The following is a 22575-nucleotide window of genomic DNA, read 5'->3' on the forward strand; positions in this document are numbered from 1 at the left end:
TCGATTTCCAAATAATGGGGCTTATGACTAGTGATGAGCAATGTTTTCAAAAATTCAATTCGGCTGCTTGGACAAACTTCAACAAGAAATGTGATTTGTTACAAATTACTTTGAAATGAATCATATTCCTTTGTATAGAGCAGATGGTATGAGTGCAGGACATTAATCCAGCAGGCGGCCATAGTAACCTATGATGCTGTGCGCTCCCGTGCGCACGATGTATGCCGCTCCGGGACATATGGCCCGCTCACGGACCGTATGTCTCGGAGGGCATACGATTGTGTGCATGAGCCCTTAGTCACATTAGGGCGTTAATCAGGGGTTAAACCAAAAGATACATACTCATCTCATCCATTTGATCGCGGAGAGGCTGTCGTGGCCATCTTGATTGAAGAAGACACGTCAATTCTCTTGCACACTGACGTGATGACTTCACTACATCATCACGTTGGGCGGGTGTGGTGACGTCATTAGCGATGATGTTATCATGTCATGCGCCGTGAGAATTGACGCGTTTCTTCGATTAATATGACTGCGATGGCCTCTCCACGGTCGAATGGGTGAGGTGAGTATGTATTCTTTTTTTACTGGCATTCCAGGAAAAATTGATTCCTTACCACAAAGCGGCAAGAAATTCGGATTTGTGGCAAAACAATTTTTTTCTGAAATTTGGATCGAATTCTATGTCTTTAACTTCAATACGCTGAACACTACTTATGACCAGTGACTTTCTTAATGAAGAGTCTGAATGGATTAAGGAGTTTATGGAATTCAATTAAGAAGTTATTTTCTATTTTGAACATTTTAAATAAATGTCTGTGAGTGCTAAATTTAACCAGTGCCTGAACTCTCAGTGACTATAAACTTCCAGGCAGTCTGGATTTATCTCTGAACTGATGTTTTGGAACGTCCGTTCAGAGGTCGCAGCTGCACGCTAATTGTGCAACTGCTGAGCGGATGGCCCGTTGTCAGTGACGGCAGGGCACCACATAGAGAAGGCAAGGATGGTTTCTCAGTGTCCCTGCTTTATAGATTGCTGCATACACAGCGCTGAACGAGTGCTGTGTTTACATTTGATGAAATGCCGCTTCCTGTTCTGGCCCCAATGATCATGTGACCACTGGGTCGGGAGACTGCAGAAGCTGCCAGGTCTTCCTAGACCTCAATCAGCTGTGCAATGAGCTTTACAGCATTGTATATCACTATGTCAGCCCCATTTACGATAAATCAACAGTAAAAAAAAAAAAAAAAAAATGTTAAATGTCCCCCAAAGGTCTTGTATGATCTTATGGGGGACACAGAGTGTAAAAAAATAAATAAAAAGTCTTTTATAAAAATAAAATTTCATTTGCAGCAAAGCCGAATAAGTAATCAGTCAGGTGCGCTTTGTCGTAACAAATTTGATCTTTTCTAAAATGGCTGCTGCACACGTTACAAAATGAAAGTAAGAAGCCTGGGAACGATATATGCTGTGCAGCTAGCCAATCAGCAGATAACAATTCCCTGTGATGTCACAGCCCTATAAAAAGCCTCATCCTGTGCAGTCTCCACCATTTCACTGTGGAATGAGCATATGGAGAGACATGAGAAGCGCTAATTGGCTACGGACAGTGTTGCAGAAAGCTTTTAACAGTAGAATATTTGATAGGGAGAGTGCGGGTACAGTGTAGGGAGTTCGTAGGGAGAGTTTTTAGACACTGTAAGGCTGGTTTCACACGGGCGTGACGGATTTGATCCGGATGCGTTCAGGGTGCGTTCAGTGAAAATGCTGCGATTTTGGCACTAAAATAAGTCAGTTTTGTCTGCGATTGCGTTTAGTTTTTTCCGCACGGGTGCAATGCATTTTGATGCGTTTTTCACGCGCGTGATAAAAAACTGAATGTTTACAAACAACGTCTCTTAGCAACCATCAGTGAAAAACGCATCACACCCGCACTTGCTTGCGGATGCAATGAGTTTTTCACGCAGCCCCATTCACTTCTATGGGGCCTGTCCTGTGTTACAAACGCAGAATATAGAGCATGCTGCGATTTCAAAGCATTGCAGAAGTGATGCGTGAAAAAAAACGCTCATGTACACAGCCCCATTGAAATAAATGGTGCCGGATTCAGTGCGGGTGCTATGCGTTCACGTCACGCATGGCACTCGCGCGGAAATCACGCTCGTGTGAAAGGGACCTAAGGAGAGCATACAGAGACTGCAGGGAACGTGCAGGTTGAGTATAATCGCTGTGTGCATCTTGTTCAACTACTGCCTTAATCCCAGTTAATCTTTTAGTTTATATATAGAATTACTGTGCAGCAGTATTAAAGGGTGGTCTAATAAATCGCTTTGTGCATCTTGTTCAACTGCTGACACATTCACAGTTAATCACTTATTTTAAATATAGAATTACTGTGCCTCAGTATTAAAGGGCAGTCTAAGGGTACTTTCACACTAGCGTTAAAGTTTTCTGGTATAGTTCTGTCATAGGGGGCTCAATACCGGAAAAAAAAACGCTTCAGTTTTGTCCCAGTGCATTCTGAATGGAAAGCATGTGATGTCAAGTTCATCGGTCACATAGCCTAGACGCAGCTCAGTCCAATTCAAGTGAATGGGCCTTGGCTGCAATACCAAGCACGGCAACCATACAATGTAAGATACTGTGCTTGGTAAGCTGTGAGGAGTGCAACACGCCAGACCTGCAGGGGATGACGAAGTGAGGTCACAGTTATGGGCAATCGAGGGTACTCACGATATTTGAAGAACCCTGGGCAGGCGCGTGGCAGTGAAGGAGAGGTAGACACAGTTCCTCTGGGGCACGCTCTGTAGATAGGGACCAGGCCTGATGGTAGTTGAGGTGCCCTGGATGTTACAGGTATTTTGTGTGCCTGGGGCAAGGTCCCTGTGGTATTCGTGACGCCAGTGCCTTTGGCCGGTGGCACGCCGGTTGGTGGTTGGAAAGATGAAGGTACACAAGTATGCAGTGAACCAAAACATAAACTTTACTGGACAATCCAACTTTGTACAGCAGGGAGTAGTATAGTCTTCAGATTACAGTTCCACAAAAAGGGGCTTATTCACAAGTATGGCAGGCAATAGACATGCAAGTTACACTGAGGGTAAATTCCACAAGCACTCAGCAGCAGGTTGCACTTTTACACTGTCCTTTATAGAACTCCTACTCTGGCTTGATAATTCCCAAGGCCCGGATGCCTAAAAGGGTGGCTTATATCCTTGGTTACTTCCTTCCTCAGGTATTATACTGCTTGCAATGGTTCCTAAGTTCCTCTGCCTATCAGGGGCACGTGGCTTACCCTGGGACGCCTCCTCCTATCAGGTGGATAACTGTCGGTTTCTCCCAGGAGGTTGAATCCTGCAACTGGGGTATCTCTTCAGAGCTAACTTAGGCTCTCTTGTTCTTCAGGCAGGCTGGAGCTTCTCAACAGCCTCCTGGACATCACTAGCAGCCAGGGCTATCCAGCTGCATGTCAGGAGCAGGCTTACTGGCCTCTGTCTTCTCAGACTCCTGACTCTGCACTCACACTCCCTGTCTGGGCCTGGACATTTATACTAGGGGCTCCCTATCTCCCTCTAGTGTCTGGGATGTCTAATTACACCCAACTAGGCCTGCTGCTGCATTAGACAGGGGTACATTGCATCTAACAACACAGTAAAACATACATTAAATGCAGAATAAAATATGACATTTCCGTTCCTTGTGAGTAAGAGTAATGCGCACACCAATTGACCCTTGTGTAGTGCCCACCCATACCTAGTGGGACACTACATACCCCCACGCTATAACGTTGCCCGTCCTCGGCGCAACATGGAGGGTACCTGCACAGCTGGATACTGCACCTGTAATGAGGACAATAAAGCAAAGCAGGAAAACACATCTACATTTGCAAAATATACATTATATGTATACATATATTAGGCAGTTCCACTGGAATAGGAGCAAGTAATGGTGAAAAGGGGCGTCGTTCTCTTCTCTCAGGATAAAACAATGGGAACAGGGGCGCTGACCTGGCACAGCGTACCAATAAATACCAGGATAGTCCATATAATACTTTTTAAGTGCAAATTGTCCATGATAGAACAGTTGTAGTCCATGGAAAATGTAAACATTAAATAACAGTTCTTTGGAGGCTCAAAGCATTTAAAATGAGTCCGTACCCAGGTTCTTTTCTTTTCGTTCATTCCACAGCTAAGTAGAGATATAGGCAGAGGCGACCATAAAGGGCAGTAAGAATCACAGAGGCTCGCACGGGGTGGAGTCCATCTCTGGGCACAATACTTTAAAATAGTAGCAAAATCTCAGAGGCTCATGTGCATTTGAGTCTATCCCTGGGCCCAATTCTTTTAAATTCCAGTTGCATCATAAAATAGCAGCACATGAAATAGTCCATATTATTTAAATGGCATACACATCAAAGTAGTGCTGTAATACCCTTAATCAACCTGAAAAGGGGGTTAAAGGGTTAAAAGGTGCAACATGGAAACAGGCACAACTGGGTTTTCACTCTGAGAAAGCAGGCAGGAGGTCCTGTAAACAAGATGGCCTTGCTGCACGTGGTACTTCAGTGGCTTGCCGCTTCCACTGAGCCGTGGGTAACTGGCAGCAGCAACAGAGGGCCAAAACAACGAAGGACTCCTGTCCTGAAAGGGTTAACTCTTCTTTTAGGATCCCTTGGCAAAATAAACAAACATCAAGGGCCTAGCAGGCCAATTCACAGGGGCAAGTCATATCCACTTTGCATTTCAGTGGGGCTCCCTGGCTCCATTTGTATATTGGGCCTGTACTGAGGTTCAATCGATGGATGTGCCCACAACACAGTATTGGGGGGCAACTGTAGCATAAACGGACCCCTAATAGGTATAGGCCCCATAGGCCTAGGGGTTATCACAGTCGCTGACCTCACCGGAGCAGGCATAACAATCGTAGGCTGCTGCACTGGCCTGGGTACCGCTGCTGCAAGCGGTCCGGTGGGTTCTTGGACGACTGGCTCTGTGCGCCGGTGCACAGCGTATGAGGATCCCACCGCAGGTGCCGGTACTAAGGGGGGACGACTGGCAGGGACAGGTACTCTCACCTTAGACCCGGAGACGTCCGAGTCCTTACGTTGTAGGCCAGGTGGAGTCCGGATCCTGGCGGAGGCAGTCTGGCGTAGCTCCCGCAGTTTCAGCTCCAACCGCACGATCTGGTTGTCCAGGCTTTCGGAGTCGGGATCGCTGGTCTCCGCTGTCGTTGTCGGCACTGGAGCGGTGGGTGGTTCGTCCTGCGCAGCCGCTGCAGGCTCAGGTGAGGCGTCCGCTTTCCTCCCTCTGCGGATATTCTCCAGGGTAGCTCTGAATCTTTCTGTATCCTGAAGCTCACGGATAGTTTTCTCCCTGCGAGGCAACTCAGGTGAGGGCCATGGGCTAACCCTCTTCTCTACCACTGTCGGCTGCCAGAACACATTTGGGCCAATGAAAGAGCCCCGTTCTTGGAAGGCGTGATGGGCCGGTCCTGGAGAGCATTCAGATTCACGCTCGCAGCCAGGGTTGTCCTCCGGAGAGCGCACAGACTCACGCTCGCAGCCAGAGTAGTCCTCATCAAAGTCCCAGTCCTCTGTCTTCTTCTTAGGACGGGACACGGCAGTGGCGTAGGGGCCTCGCAGGCCCTCAGCAGGGGTAAATTCAACCTCCTCTCCCTCGCGGAGGTTGTGTAGACGTTCTGGGAGGTAACTCCGCTTGACGGACCTCCTGTTGACATATAAGTCTCGTCCAGTCAGGTAGTCTTTTATGAAACCGAAGCCTCGGTCCTTGTCAAAGGCCACAACCAGCCCCATTCTCCTTTCCAGGCGGGGTTGTGTGTCAGTGTGGCACTCGTGAACGGTCTTTGCCAGTTCTTCATAGTAAATCTTGGTTTTGGTTGTCTTCTTTATGGCGGCCTCCCGGATCTCTGCCATCAATGCGGACCACTTGAACGAGGGCTGGAAGAAGTCTCTCCAGGAGGCATAATAGGTCTCCGGTTGCGTCCTCAGTGGCGGGCAGGCGGGTCTCTCCGGTCCCGGAGAGTAGGCCGGTGGAGCGTCCTCTCGCTCAACACCAGTCACATTCATGTTTAATAAGTCAGGCGCGGACATATCATCAGGAAAGTCCTCACTCCTCAACATGCTCGATCCTTCTCTGGAGAGCGACAGGGTGGCGCCAATAAGTTCAGACAGATCCTCCCATTGCACTGGGAGGCCGCCCCCCAGGTACTCCAGTATTGGGGAGGCGGAGTCCATCACAGCAGACATGCAAATGTCCAGACAGGGCAGTGGCGCCAGCATACAGCCTTCCCGCACTTTTAGCAGAAGGCGCCAATTTTTACCGCCAATTTATGATGAAGATGACGCAGCAAACAATTTCAAGCAAGCTCAGCGGCCATCTTTGAGCAAAATAGCTGTCTATTCATTGACAGCAAGCGGTGGCTTAAATAAGCAGAAAACAGTCCATATAGTGCAATCTTCACACCGCAATTATTACAGTTCACTTTGGCCCAGCAATTTTCAATAAAACAATTGGGGCATGTCACTTTAAGATAATTTTCAGCACACAGTTTTTAAATCCGCTATGGCGCAGGAATATTCGGATCCTGTTCGTGACGCCAATTTATGCAACACGCCAGACCTGCAGGGGATGACGAAGTGAGGTCACAGTTATGGGCAATCGAGGGTACTCACTATATTTGAAGAACCCTGGGCAGGCGCGTGGCAGTGAAGGAGAGGTAGACACAGTTCCTCTGGGGCACGCTCTGTAGATAGGGACCAGGCCTGATGGTAGTTGAGGTGCCCTGGATGTTACAGGTATTTTGTGTGCCTGGGGCAAGGTCCCTGTGGTATTCGTGACGCCAGTGCCTTTGGCCGGTGGCACGCCGGTTGGTGGTTGGAAAGATGAAGGTACACAAGTATGCAGTGAACCAAAACATAAACTTTACTGGACAATCCAACTTTGTACAGCAGGGAGTAGTATAGTCTTCAGATTACAGTTCCACAAAAAGGGGCTTATTCACAAGTATGGCAGGCAATAGACATGCAAGTTACACTGAGGGTAAATTCCACAAGCACTCAGCAGCAGGTTGCACTTTTACACTGTCCTTTATAGAACTCCTACTCTGGCTTGATAATTCCCAAGGCCCGGATGCCTAAAAGGGTGGCTTATATCCTTGGTTACTTCCTTCCTCAGGTATTATACTGCTTGCAATGGTTCCTAAGTTCCTCTGCCTATCAGGGGCACGTGGCTTACCCTGGGACGCCTCCTCCTATCAGGTGGATAACTGTCGGTTTCTCCCAGGAGGTTGAATCCTGCAACTGGGGTATCTCTTCAGAGCTAACTTAGGCTCTCTTGTTCTTCAGGCAGGCTGGAGCTTCTCAACAGCCTCCTGGACATCACTAGCAGCCAGGGCTATCCAGCTGCATGTCAGGAGCAGGCTTACTGGCCTCTGTCTTCTCAGACTCCTGACTCTGCACTCACACTCCCTGTCTGGGCCTGGACATTTATACTAGGGGCTCCCTATCTCCCTCTAGTGTCTGGGATGTCTAATTACACCCAACTAGGCCTGCTGCTGCATTAGACAGGGGTACATTGCATCTAACAACACAGTAAAACATACATTAAATGCAGAATAAAATATGACATTTCCGTTCCTTGTGAGTAAGAGTAATGCGCACACCAATTGACCCTTGTGTAGTGCCCACCCATACCTAGTGGGACACTACAGGAGGTCACAGTACTCATAGGAGCCCGGGCGTACATACAGGGGTCACTGTTGCGACCGGGTCCGGCACTCCAGGGGGCCCGGTCGCCTGTGGACCCCTGGCTCCGCCCTGCTGTAGTGCTGTGTGTATCCGGGGCCGGGCCCGCCGCCCAGTGCTCCTCGTGCCCGCCCCCCCAGTGCTCCTTGTGCCCGCCTCTTTAATATACTTACCCTCCTCTTCCCGACCACAACTTCACTGTCCTGAGCACGTACAGCGTCAGGACGTAGTGCGCGCACTATAACCTGATGCTGCACACTGTCAGGTGATAGTGCAGCACCGGCTGGGAAGACAGACAGAGAGATGCGAAGCGCGACTTCTGCCGGAGGCCCGAAGAGGAAGAGTAGCCCAGCGGAGTGGGGGTCTGATGGGGGTCTTTGGGCTGATCTAAGGTCTGATGGGGGCTTAGTGGGGGTCTGATGGGGGTCTTTGGGCTGATCTGAGGTCTGATGGGGGCTGACTGGGGGTCTGATGATGATGGGGGTCTTTGGGCTGATCTGAGGTATGATGGGGGCTGATTGGGGGTCTTTGGGCTGATCTAAGGTCTGATGGGGCTGAGTGGGGGTCTTATGGGGGTCTTTGGGCTGATCTGAGGTCTGATGGGGGCTTACTGGGGGTCATTGGGCTGATCTGAGGTCTGATGGGGGCTGACTGGGGGTCTTTGGGCTGATCTGAGGTCTGATGGGGGCTGAGTTGGCTGATATGAGGTCTCTCTGCAGTGGCAGAGAGACTCACCGAGGCCAGCAGCAGCCATTTTAGTAAGATTACAGCCACTCTGCAGCTTTGGCTCTAATCTGACTGAAATGGCTGCTTCTGCCCCTTATTTGTTGTTATAGATGATGGGACGGCGGGTCCGGCTCAGGCATGGTCACTTAAAGTACCAATGGCAAGGGGCAGGGCCTGGCAGCATGTCCGGATCACACTGCACGCTTACGTGACGTCACAAAGTTATCAGCGCTGCAAGTCCGGCAGGATGTAGGGAACAGAGGAGCGCCGGAGCCACTGCTAGTCTGCCACTGCCCAGTAGTCTGACTCTATACTACAGTTACTCACCCCACCTCGCCTCGCTCTCTCTCTGCCAGACATTTCTGCCAGCCTAAGCCAGGCCCAGGAGCAGCACTGAGCCCAGCCAGCCTCCAGCAGTGACGGAGACCAGGTAAGTGTAAACCCCACTGCAGGTCAGCCACTTTCTAAGGTCTTTTAAAATCTTGGATAACCCCATTAACTCTGCACCTTTCATGTTGGGAATTGCAGAAAAAGTTAACAAGAAGCTCATTGCTGCGTATGGTTCTGTTAAGAGACTTTTGAGAAAGAGAGAGACAGCGAGAAAGAGTACTGAAACCTCCATTGCTACTGTCTATACATTGCTGTTGGGGAGGAACTGCATTGTGATCTACTTAGAACTGTGCCTTGTTACTGCTGAATTTACTACTACTCCTATTCTGTACTTTAGTAAAGAGAGACTTATTTATTTATCTCAAGTGGCCTGGTTACTGACTCCACCACTTGCTGGCCACTCCAGCTGCCCTCCTACCTTGCACCCAGACACCTAACACAAAGGGTACCCTAACTACCACCAGGTAGGAGGCCCAATATCAGGGTGTGCCCAGAGGTAAGAAAGGGTACACACTTCTGTCACTGCATGGCCCTAAGGAGTACCAGTGAGTATTGCCCCACCACAAGAGACACTGCCTCTCCCATCCGCCATCCGCTCCTCCTGGGCTCGCTATGACAACACTTATCTGACATGTTGCAGCATAATGGAAGATGGGGGAACATACTGTGACATATTTACCCCCTCATCTGCCTGTCTCTACTTCAGTTGTCAAATCTCAGTAATGGCTAAAGAAACATTATTTAAAATTCAGTACAATAGTAAGGGTCATGGGTCATGGTAAACACAAGCCAGCTATTTTAGAGTCTTACATGGACCGTGTAGTTAGGTAGATTTTATAACTGGGTAGAAAGTCAGGACTTCTCATTAGGGACAGGATAGGGTCAGTTAGTGTACTCTACAGCCAGGGCTGGGACTGTTCATAACTTCATGTGTTGCACTGTGTAAGATGCGCTTTTAGAGAGACAGTACTCTTTATGTGCAGGATCTAGGCTTTTGTGCAACGCTTATCCAGTTTATAAGTGGGCCAACAACACAGTGTACTGTATATTTTTGTCACAGCCACGAGATGTTCAGTTGCATCTGTTTTTTCCCCCAAAACCTGTTTCAATTCTTCTACTGTTTGTGTGTGCAAAGAACTTAAAGGGAACCTGTCATCAACTTTATGATACCCATACTAATGGCAGTGTAAAGCAGAGACAGGTGAGTTAATTTCAGTAGTCTGTCATTTATAAGTTAAAAGTAAGTGGTTGCCGAGAACCAAGATCACAATCATTGCAGACTAAGCCTGGAAAAGAGTCACATCCACCTGAGAAGAGTCCTGGTTATTCATGAAGTAATGCGCTCCCTGCCCACCTGCTGATGGCTGACAGTCTTCTACCTAGTTATCTCCATTTCTCTCTATCAGAGAACTGCCAATCATCAGCAGATGGGCGGGAGAGCAGGAGATTATGTATAACCAGGACTCTTCTCAGGTAGATTTGACTCTTTTCCAGGCCTGGGCCGCAATGATTATGAAGCTGGTTCTCGGCAACCACTTACTATTAGCTCATGAGTGACACATTGGTAATGTGAAATCAGCATTTCTGTCACTACTTTATACTGCCCTGAGTGAGGTTAGCACGAAGTTGATGACAGGTTCCCTTTAAATAAGTATATTTTAGTGCATCAACAGCAGTGTATATGTTTAGTCACAGCCAGGAGATGCCCAATTGTGCCTTTCCCAAACACCTGTTGCAAATTTTCTAGGATTAATAAATGTACAAATGAGCAGATGTTAGTGCATTACCAACAGCATATATTTTGGTTGCAGGGGTTGTCCAATTGTGCCCCTTTCCCAAGAATCTGTTGAAAAATTCAGAACAAGCCTACATTTTTTCTGATACTAACATGTTTGTATAAATACCATCAGGTATCTAACCCCAGTAAGGGACTATTTTTTAGTACCTTTGTAATTTTAAAAAGCATGACAAATCTGACAGCGTGGTGTGTTTTTAAACACACAGTTTGTTTAAGGGATTCTGTCACCTGGATTTTGCCTATAGAGCTGCGGACATGCGATAGCACGTCTGCGATATGCATTCTCGATAGCTGTGAGTGCTTTTATTTAGGCAAAAATACTATTTTATATATATGTAAATGAGGCAAGTAAGGAGCCCAAGGGGCTGTACTAACGTTTCTGGAGCCCAGCCACGCCCACTGTGAAGGAGCCTAGCACCGCCCGCATCCTCCAAATCTCCTTCATGCTCCCGGACGTCACAAAGTTAGAGCGCCATAATCTCGCAGCTACCGCATGCGCAGTTCGCTCCCTGATGCTGATGCCAGCACAGGGAAGGAACACTATGCAGGCACTGACATGCCACGTACTCGCACATGCGCGAGATTACGGCGCTCTAACTTGGTGACCTCGGGGAGCAAGGAGGAGATTCATAGGATTGCGGGGCGGTGCTGGACTCCTTCACAGTGGGCGTGGCTGGGCTTCAGAAACGTTAGTAACAGCCCCTTGGGCTCCTTACTTGCCATATATATGTATTTATATATATATAATCGTTTTTTTGCCTAAATAAAAGCACTCAGAGCTATGGGGAATGCATATTGCGGATGTGCTAGCAGCGATCTAGCAGCACATGTCTGCAGCTCTATAGGCAAAATCCAGGTGACAGAATCCCTTCAACACCGACAATCATGTGTTTACCCAAATCAATATATGTCAGTGTCATTCTGACATTATTTTCTATAGCTGTCTTTGCGTTAAAGACCTTGAAATGGGACAAGGAAAAAAAAGAGAGTGTCATACACTAATATTTAGGCCAATTGGAGCACTTTTGATTTGGGTTGAATTTACTTGTACCTGAATCAAATTCTCTGACCGATTCTTTAGAATCAGAGTCTAAAACTACTGTAATTTCTAGAAATACTCTCATCCCTACTGTTTTTCTTTCCTCCAAAAATCCAGAAAGTTGCCCTAAAAGGAGTGTGTGTCTAATATAGGGAAAACACATACATAATGCTGCCTTACCACTGGACGGCTGGTTTAGGTGTCCCAATCACAGTGCAGACCAGCGTGACAGACATTCTTTCCCACACACAATGTGCCCTGAGGGGTATCCAGAACATTGGTGCACGTCTTCCACATAACTCTCTGAATTCTTTATTCTGTCTGGATTTTATTTCAGCCTACATTCAATACAAACAGTCATAATATACCAGATTCTAATATGTATTACAATTAAAAATATACAAATTACATAAACATACAGTATGTAGAAGTTCAGTAAATGAGACTAACCTTTGAACCGGCTTTTAGACACAAGGTAGATTAAAGGGGTTTTCTGGGAGTACCATACTGATGACCGAAGGGTAGGTTATCAGTTTTTGTTCGGTGGAGGTCCAACTACTGGCACCCCAGCCAATCAGCTGTTTTAAAAAGCTGCGGTGCTCCAGTGAGCACTGCAGCATCTTCCTAGGTCAATCACTCCACATTCATTGGTCTCTTTGCTGCTCAGTCCCATTCAAATGAATGGGCGTGGACTGCTATGCAAAGAATGGCCACTATACAAAGTATGGCCTCATGCACACGACTGTTGTGTGTTTTGCGGTCCGCAAACCGTGGATCCGCAAAACACGGATGGCGTCCGTGTGCGTTACGCAATTTTTCACCTTAAGGACCAGGCCATTTTTTGCAAATCTGACATGTGTCACTTTATGTAGTAATAACTTGAAAACACTTTTACTTATCCAGGCCATTCTGAGATTGTTTTCTCGTCACATATTGTACTTCATGACAGTGGTAAATTTGAGTCAAAATATTTCATTTTTATTTAGAAAAAAATTCCAAATTTACCCAAAATTTTGAAAAATGTAAAATTTTCAAAATTACAATTCCAAATTTACCAAAAATTTTGAAAAATTTCAAATTTTCTACATTTCAATTTCTCCACTTTTAAAACGGATAGTCATACCTCCTAAAATATTTATTACTTTACATTTCCCATATGTCTACTTCATGTTTGGATCATTTTGTAAATTACATTTTCTTTTTTTGGGATGTCAGAAGGCTTAGAAGTTTAGAAGCAAATCTTGAAAATTTTCAAAACATTTCCACAACCCACTTTTTAAGGACCAGTTCAGGTCTGAAGTCACTTTGTGAGGTTTACATAATAGAAACCACCCATAAATGACCCCATTTTAGAAACTACACCCTTTAAGGTATTCAAAACTCATTTTTACAAACTTTGTTAATCCTTTAGGTGTTTCACAAGAATTAAAGGAAAATGTAGATGAAATTTAACTTTTTGGGCAGATTTTCCATTTTAATCCATTATTTTCTGCTAACAAAGCAAAGGTTAACAACCAAACAAAACTCTATATTTGTTGCCTTGATTCTGTAGTTTACATAAACACCACATATGTGGTCGTAAAAACAGCTGTACGAGCACACGGCAGGGCGCAGGAGGAAAGGAACGCCATATCGTTTTTGGAAGGCAGATTTCACTGGAATAATTTTAAGTTGCCATGTGACATTTAAAGACACCCTGATGAAACCCTAGAGCAGAAACTCAAAAAAATTACCCCATTTTAGAAACTACAGAGGGATCTGGATAGATTGGAGGCTTGGGCAGATAAGTGGCAGATGAGGTTTAACACTGACAAATGTAAAGTTATGCACATGGGAAGGAATAATGCAAGTCACCCATACATACTAAATGGTAAAACACTCGGTAACACTGACATGGAAACAGATCTAGGAATTTTAATAAACAGCAAACTAAGCTGCAAAAACCAGTGTCAGGCAGCTGCTGCCAAGGCCAATAAGATAATGGGTTGCATCAGAAGGGGCATAGATGCCCGTGATAAGAACATAGTCCTACCACTTTACAAATCGCTAGTCAGACCACAAATGGAGTACTGTGTACAGTTCTGGGCTCCTGTAAACAAGGCAGACATAGCAGAGCTGGAGAATGTCCAGAGGAGGGCAACTAAAGTAATAACTGGAATGGGGCAACTACAGTACCCTGAAAGATTATCAAAATTAGGGCTATTCACTTTAGAAAAAAGACGACTGAGGGGAGATCTAATTAATATGTATAAATATATCAGGGGTCAGTACAGAGATCTATCCCATCATCTATTCATTCCCAGGACTGTGACTGTGACGAGGGGACACCCTCTGCGTCTGGAGGAAAGAAGGTTTGTACACAAACATAGAAAAGGATTCTTTATGGTAAGAGCACTGAGACTATGGAACTCTCTGCCTGAGGAGGTGGTGATGGTGAGTACAATAAAGGAATTCAAGAGGGGCCTGGATGTATTTCTGGAGCGCAATAATATTACAGGCTATTGCTTCTAGAGAGGGGTCGTTGATTCAGGGAGTTATTCAGATTTTAATTCCCCTAAAGTGGTGAAAATTGGCTTTTTTTTTTGCCTTCCTCTGGATCAACTAGCAGGATAACAGGCCGAACTGGATGGACAAATGTCTTTTTTCGGCCTTATGTACTACTATGTTACTATGTTACAGGATAAGGTGGCAGTTTTGTTGGTACTATTTTAGGGTACTACTGTTCTATATTACAGTTTTTATGAGGCAAGGTAACAAAAAATAGGTGTTTTGGCACCGTTTGTATTTTTTGTTATTTACAATGTTATTACAGATGCGACAATACCAAATATGACTACTTTAAGCTACTTTCACACTAGCGTTCGATCGGATCCGTTCTGAACGGATCCGCTCATATTAATGTAGACGGTGGCTCCGTTCAGAATGGATCCGTCTGCATTATAACTTAGAAAAATTTTCGAAGTGTGAAAGTAGCCTGAGCGGATCCGTTCAGACTTTACATTGAAAGTCAATGGGGGACGGATCCGCTTGAAGATTGAGCCATATGGTGTCATCTTCAAGCGGATCCGTCCCCATTGACTTACATTGTAAGTCGGAACGGATCCGCTCGCCTCCGCACGGCCAGGCGGACACCCGAACGCTGCTTGCAGCGTTCAGGTGTCCGCTCACTGAGCGGAGCGGAGGCTGAGTGCTGGCAGGCGGATGCATTCTCAGTGGATCCGCCTCCACTGAGAATGCATTAGGGCCAGACGGCTGCGTTCAGGGCCGCTTGTGAGCCCCTTCAAACGGAGCTCACGAGCGGACACCTGAACGCAGGTGTGAAAGTAGCCTTAGTTGGTTGTTTGTTTCAGTTTTAGATAATAAAGCATTTTTGAAAAAATATGATTTTTTTTGTGTCTCCATATTCTGAAAGCCATATTTTTTTTATTTTTTGGGTGACTGTCTTATATAGAGTAAAATGTTTTTCGTTATGAGATGCCAGTTTAATTGGTACTATTTTAGGGTGCATATGACTTTTTTATCGCTTGGTATTACACTTATTGTGATGTAAAGTGACAAAAAATGGCTTTTTTGACACACTTTTTATTTTTTATTTTTACGGTGTTTACCTGAGGGGTTAGGTCATGTGATATTTTTATACAGCAGGTTCCTACGGACGCGGCGATACCTAATATGTATACTTTTTATTTATTTATTTAAGTTTTACACAATAACAGCATTTTTGAAACAAAGAAAAATCATGTTTTAGGGCTCATGCACACAAATGTTTTTTGCGTTCCGCATACGGGCCGTATTTTGATTCTGTATACGGTCTGTATACAGAACCATTTATTTTAATGGGTCCGCAAAAGATTTTTTGGGAGATTGTCTTAGGTAGAGTCTAATTTTTTTACGGGATAAGATGACAGTTTGGCACTTTTTGTGATGTAAGGTGACAAAAAATGGCTTTTTTTACACTGTTTTTATTTAATTTATTTTACGTTGTTCACCTGAGAGGTTAGGTCATGTGGCATTTTTATAGAGCCGGTCGATACGGACGCGGCGATACCTAATATGTGTACTCCCCCCCCCCCCTATCTTTTACACATTTTTTTACTTTATTTTGGGAAAAGGACGATTATTATTTTTTTTACAAAAATGTTTTTCCTAAAACATTTTTTTTTACTTTCTTTTTTGTCCCACTCTGGGACTTCAACTTTTGGGGGTCTGATCCCCTTTACAATGCATTACAATACTTCTGTATTGTAATGCATTTGGCTGTAAGTGTATTACTCAATGTAATACACTTACAGCTTCCTGCCTTTTAGTCACAGGTCACACAGCACTAGGGAAGGGGTATGGGTGTCTGAGGGGGACTAAGTGCAGCTGATGGGGTAACTGCAGCTGAGGGAGAAGGGCAGGTACAGCTCACTGGTCACACAGCTCCCCAAACATCAGGGAGCTCTAATGAAGGGCTATAGATGTGTGAGGGGGACTGAAGGGGTTAACTCTGCAGCTGAGGGGGAAGGGCAGGCTTATCCACCGCTCCGATCCCCTCAGCACTGAAGACAGAGGGTTGAGGGGGGATATCAGGCTGCAGCTGCAATCTCCTAGACAATTGGGAGTGAACTGCTGAGGATATATAGCACACAATCTCGATCTCCCCAGCACTGTCACAGTAATGACAAAACTGTGGAGATCGGAGTTGAAATAGGCGCCTTTAGCTGTGATTGGTCAGTCTGGATTGACTGACCAATCACAGCCATCGTCAGACGGGGACAGCTGTGGCTGTCTCTGTCATAGGTGTTGTGACCAATCATCTGTCTGTAACAACTATTGTCACTATCCTGACACTGTTGGGGTCATTTATCAAACTGGTGTAAAGTAGAAATGGCTTAGTTGCCCATAGCAACCAATTAGATTCCACCTTTCATTTTCCAAAGGGGCTGTGAAAAATGAAAGGAGGAATCTGATTGGTTGCTATGGGCAACTAAGCCAGTTCTACTTTACACCAGTTTGATAAATGACCCAATGTGTGTTTACTCACAGTGACAGTTTGACTGCAGGACCAGAAGTCTTGTCCTAGTGCCTGAAGTACCTGCAAGTTAGGACGAGCATTCTGGTCCAAGGTCCTGAAGGTGTTAAGGATAAAAAAGTAATACCTCACTGTTTTCCTGCTGATCCTATTATAATGCTTCCTTGGTCCCATACTGGTTTCTACTTCCTGTTTCCTCTTGATATGAAAATGTGGGCGCTAACAAATAGCAATTACTCTCCTCTTCCAGTGATCCGCTCAGCAGTCACATTGCCAGGAAGTAGAAACCAGCATTGGGACCTGGGAAGTGCCAAAACAAACATTCAAATAGAACCTATTTCTGTGTGCGAAAGCATCTTTAGGTAGTTTATAAGTATGTTATTATTCTGATTATTGCCACTCATTTTTCAGGGTAAATGTTACATGTTATTACATTGTAGAGGCTCCTAGGCCAATAGGGGATTATTATTTGCAATAGGCAATTAAAAGTCTTAGCAGAATACTTACTTTTTCACGCAAGGCTCTGCGATCTGCTCTAACACGCAATGATCTGCAAGCTTGAAGTACCTTGATTTCTAACTTCTCCATATTGTTTCTAAAACCAACATGCTTCTGTCCTCTTGTTTCCAGCCACAAGTCTGTAGAATTTGACTTTATTCTGTTATCTCTGTGGAAGCATTCATTATTGATCAGTAGCTTCCCATGCTCATATTTAGTTGCACCATATAAAGAGCTCATCTGCCGGTATACAATTCTATTCTACCGTACATGTAACAGATAGTAATTACAGGAGTAGTCAGAACATACGTGTAATACATATGAGCAGCTCAGAGAAATTATTAATAAATCAGGCCTAAGATTAAAATGCATTTCTGGATTGAAGATATAACAACAAAGCAATGGTATGGTGGCAATTTTCTCCTACATATTTAAGTACTGGGGATGTTGCCTCTGTCTCTACAGCAGAAGGAAGTCACAGCAAGCACATGAGAGTACTGCAATTCCACTATTCACTCTACAACAAGTCATCATTGTGTAAATTTAGTTATGCATTGATTGGTTTACTATCAAAACTTGCCAAGTGTTCTATTTTCCTATAGTGCATGTGAACATCCCTTACAAGGCATATGGACACTGTCAGACTGGACTTCCTAGGGCCCACTAGAGGAAATTATTCTCGAGGGCCAACCTCTATATGATCAATAAAGTTTATAGGTTTTGAATCACAGATATAAACCCTAGTAGAAAGTGATTGGCTCCAAAGACAGCCAATGGGGGTTTTCTCCTGGATCTTTGGGACCCATTAGGGTATCATAGCCTGGCCCAACAGAGGATTTTCTGATACTCTGGTCTACTACTCCAACCCTGCATATGGATTAGATAAGGGTCTGTATTACCAACCTGTAGGCATTCTGCTGAATGGTGCCTTTGCGACTCACTATATTCTCCCTTATAAGCAATATCAGAAGGGGAGAATACTTCCATAGTGTTGGAGAAAGACACATTTTTCCCACAAATTCATATAAATCTATGAGAATAAAAACTGCCTCAGATATCTAGGAGGCACATGGAGTTAAAGTAAGGATTCCTTGAAGTCTATGATTACATGTTTGTAACGTGGCCATGAGCAAGAACGGTCTTCTGGGACAATATTAGAATGCTAACTTCTGTATTTCTAATCTTCCTTAGGTTTTGTAGTATGATATAATGATTTGAACTATGTCTTTAAGAAAAAAAAAAACTGGATCATTAGTTGATGATTAATAAGCCACTTAACAAAATAAACTTTTTTTTTTACATATCACAAGAATAACAAAGAATGATGTACTTACAATGTAGATCTCAATGTTTGTTCTGCTCTCGCTATTGAAAAGTCTATGGAGGAAACCGGTATGTCGAGAAGTTCTTCCTCACTGAGAGAGATAAAATGGAAACATTATTTTATCTCTTCAACTTCTTATATATTGTGTGTATTACAATATATTGTACATTGTGTTATAACCTGTTTAATATTAAGATTAGAAATGAGCGCTTTGTTTACTGGTAAAAGGTGAATTGTGTTATGGATTTCGTTACCACGGACCATAACGCAATTCTATGACAGAATGCATAACGGAATGCCTATAGAGGACTCCCCTGCATAACTTAAACAGGACGGATCCGTTTTGCAGCCCATAGACTTCTATTATGACGGAATGAATAACGGAATGCCTCTAAAGGCATTTCATTATGCATTCCGTCATAGAATTGCGTTGTGGTCCGTGGTAACAGAATTCATAACGCAATTCTCCTTTTACCAGTTCACTCATCTCTAATTAAGATTGCATTAGTCCAAATCTGTGTAATTAAGGCTTGTTCACATCTTGGTTGGAGGCTCCGTTCAGGGCACATTCCACCAAACAGAGTGCATAAAAAAAGTCCTCCATGAATCTTTTTTGCCCCAAAAAGCACACATCTGAATGGAAACAGAATGGACACCATCATAGTCAATTGTGTCTGTTTGGTTCTATTTGTTTCAGTTACATACCGACTCTGGTACTTTCATTATTTTTGTTGTTCTGCTCTTCTAACAGAACATCAACGACAATTGCTAACACTGATGTGAGCACTGTCTTATTTTTGCCTGTTAACATTGATGACTGACAGTGGATACTATTCTATAAATGAGATTAGCACACTGAAGCTTCCAATTATGGTGCCCGTTGAGAACTTGGCAGTCAAAAAGGTCCAATTTGTAAATCAGGAACAATAGAAAAAGAAGTGCATGGCTGCAATTTCAGCAGATAGATGGAGTCTTGAACTTTTCACAGGGTCTGGTATACAAAGTGCTAACACATAATAAGTGAAGAAGTGCTTTATAGGGCGAAAACATCTGAACACAAAACTGGTGGAAGACACCAGAGAGCAATAGCTTAAATGCTCCCCTTAATTAGTTGTGCAACGATACAGCTCTTAATTCGCATAGAACAGTTTTGCACACATCTGGTAGCCCCATGGTTGATTTTGGTGGCAAGTTGCTCAACTGTACTGTGTTGGGCTGTCCTCCTGCACCTTTGTAGTAATTGTTCACTTCTCACATGAATGGCACGTGGTGCTCCACAGTTTCCACAGTGCTTATTTCCAATGGTGCCATTTGTAAACAGTTCACAAACTACGTAGTTTCCAAAATACTGACACCCCGTGGCCCGAAAGCTAATAATCATTAATTTTTGCAACTCTGATAAATTGCCCCTTTAACCATGACAGCAACCAACGAAGGATATATGTGCAGACAGCCTATCTCACACTCTATATAGTCTCCAAGCCAGCTCTCGAAACGTGACTTCCTTCATGAGCTACGTACTGACAACATCTAAAGTAAGAAGTTGTCATATTAATGTGTATCTATCTATCTGTCTATCTTTATATCTATCTGTCTTTTTTTCTATCTGTCTTCTTTCTATTTATCACATTGTCTATCTATCTCTTGTAACTATCTACTGTATCTATTGTAGGAAGGCGCAAGGGACTGTCGTTGATGGAAGGTATGTGTCATCGAGGTTCCTGGTCTCGGTGGAGTAAGAGCCAGTTTTCATGTGTCAGCAGCTGTTGCTGTTTGACACCTTGCTATGTAGTATAGCTTTAATAGCTGATCCGGGAAGGCTCCTACTGGGAGTAGTCAAAGTGCTGGGTGGGTGACTACTCCCCACGTTCCAGGCTGGGTTTAGAGAGGCCTATAAAAAAACAGGCAGCAGTGTCAGGTGGTGGTGAAGATCTCTCTCTGACTTTGGAGCTCTGGTAATCTTTGTGGGATCTGAGCTTTGTGCCAGGATGGAGGCCTGAATCCGGGAGGACTGCTCTGTCCTGTGCTATGCCGACCGGGTGTGGATTAACACCCAGGATAAAAGGTGACTGTTTTTGCTGTATGAACTGTCAAAGTGTGAATGAACACCAAAACTGCAAATGGCCTGTCGTACTGTTTTGTTGCTATAAGTGTGAATAAAACACTGACGTTTTTGAGTTACAAACTGGTCTTTGCCTCTATACTGTGTCCGCTTGTCCTGTCTACCAGAGCGATTCCCCACACTATGTATCTACTGTATGTATCTATCTAGTAACTTCATTGTTTTTAGATTCTCAACAATTTCTGTTTCCCATCTCCTTCACTTCATCCGAGGCATAATAGGAGATATCACTCTGTTGAGAAGTTATCATTTATAGTTTTAGGTACACTGGATCTGCAGCTAAGTGTGGGAAACTATTTTAATACAGCTAAAGAGTTTTTCCAGGACCCTGATATTGATGCTCCTGATACTGATTGATACCAGGGGCTTGGAAAATCACTGTCAGCAATGATAAGGACTGTCCTTGTTATGTTATTCTCTGTGGCTCCTTGTAACTATGAAAGCTGTATAATATGCTGGATAGAAGAACTATTTATAACTTCCATCATTTGGCAAAGAATTTAGACAATATAGTGAATTATAAGGGAAACAGATAGATCTATTACAACATTCAAGCCACTTGAAGCCCAGATGAGGCTATTCTTGCCATGCATGACAAATATACTAATTAATTACTATAATTATGAACGCCCAACTGTTCCTTTTACATGGGCCAACTGTGCTGGCAATTATCAGAAGCAAACTGTTCGTTCCCAATAATTGCCTGACCTTGAGCAGAGATGAGAGCTGCGTTTACATGCAGCAATCTCCTTTGCTGTACAGGGATGAGTGATTGCTACTCCCTTTTACACAGGGCAATTATTGTGAACAAATATTCCCAGGAACACTTCTTCCCAATAGTTGTCCCAATTGTCGGCCTGTGTAAAGGGACCTTTACTTTGTCAGAAAGTGGGAGACTTAAAACTACAGTAAGTTTCCTTGCTTCGGACATTTTGCCACATATTGACACAGTTCTACAAGCCTCTAAGGTCACTTCACTGTGTTTGCTGTACTAAGAATCAAGAAAATACATTACAAAAGTGCTCTCCAGATAGTAATTAACTCTGTCAACCTGAAGCAAATGTATAGCTATGAAAATACTTCCTGCTGGTGATTCAGACTCCATACAGGCACCTTCTTAGATATTTGCGGGAAATCTGTTCTTTTTGTCAACAGGTCTTTAATAACTTAAAGGGGTTGTCCCACGAAAAATATTCTACAGTTTTCAAACCAGCACCTGGATCTGAATACTTTTGTAATTGCATGTAATTAAAAATATTGTATCGCTACTGAGTTATTCAGTAAAATGTATATTTATAGGGCCACTTAATCTCTTATTTCTTTGACCTGCTCACTGAGAAGGCCGCACATGCTCAGTTTAATCTTTTAACTGTCTCCTGAGCTGTGATAGGGAGAGCATGGACAACGCCCCCTTAGCTGCATTGGAAAATACACTCCCTTGATATAAATCTAGCAGAGCAATGAATGGGGAGATCGATCTCTGGATCCATGTGAGGTACAGGGCTGGTTCTAGTTTTGTTAGTAAGAGACTATCATGTACTATATGATGTCGGATTTTCATTTTTTACATTATTCATGGGATAAACCCTTTAAACAAAATTTGCAACAATAAAATACCATCCTTCCCAGAAATAGTGCTCATTGTTAGTGATGGACGAACATCGGCCAGGACGGTTCACGAACGCGATCAAATGTTCGTGAACCGCAAGATTGCAGCGGGCCCCATTCACTTTAATGGCAGGCAAACCTGAAAAACCTTCAGCTCATATTTGCAGCCACCAAATACTTAGTAGAAGTACACAAATAGTCCCACAACATGGACAGTGACATACTAGAGGGGGATTGCAGTGAGCTGGACCATGGTATGCACTCTGACACCAAATTATGCAATGGCTGGGTCA

At 44.2% G+C, this 22575-nt stretch overlaps 1 protein-coding gene across 1 annotated transcript in view; it reads right to left on the reverse strand.

Moving 5' to 3' along the window:
• Positions 1–22575, reverse strand: part of MYOM3 (myomesin 3) — a 151091-nt gene that overhangs the window by 101585 nt on the left and 26931 nt on the right. Inside the window, exons 3-5 of the mRNA XM_044286798.1 lie at positions 18563–18643; positions 17238–17397; positions 11897–12054 (exon numbers count right to left, since the gene is read on the reverse strand). Of these exons, the coding sequence (XP_044142733.1) occupies positions 11897–12054; positions 17238–17397; positions 18563–18643 (399 nt within the window). The remainder of the gene's footprint in view (positions 1–11896; positions 12055–17237; positions 17398–18562; positions 18644–22575) is intronic.

Source organism: Bufo gargarizans, chromosome 3 (assembly GCF_014858855.1).
Source record: "Bufo gargarizans isolate SCDJY-AF-19 chromosome 3, ASM1485885v1, whole genome shotgun sequence".
NCBI lineage: Eukaryota > Metazoa > Chordata > Amphibia > Anura > Bufonidae > Bufo > Bufo gargarizans.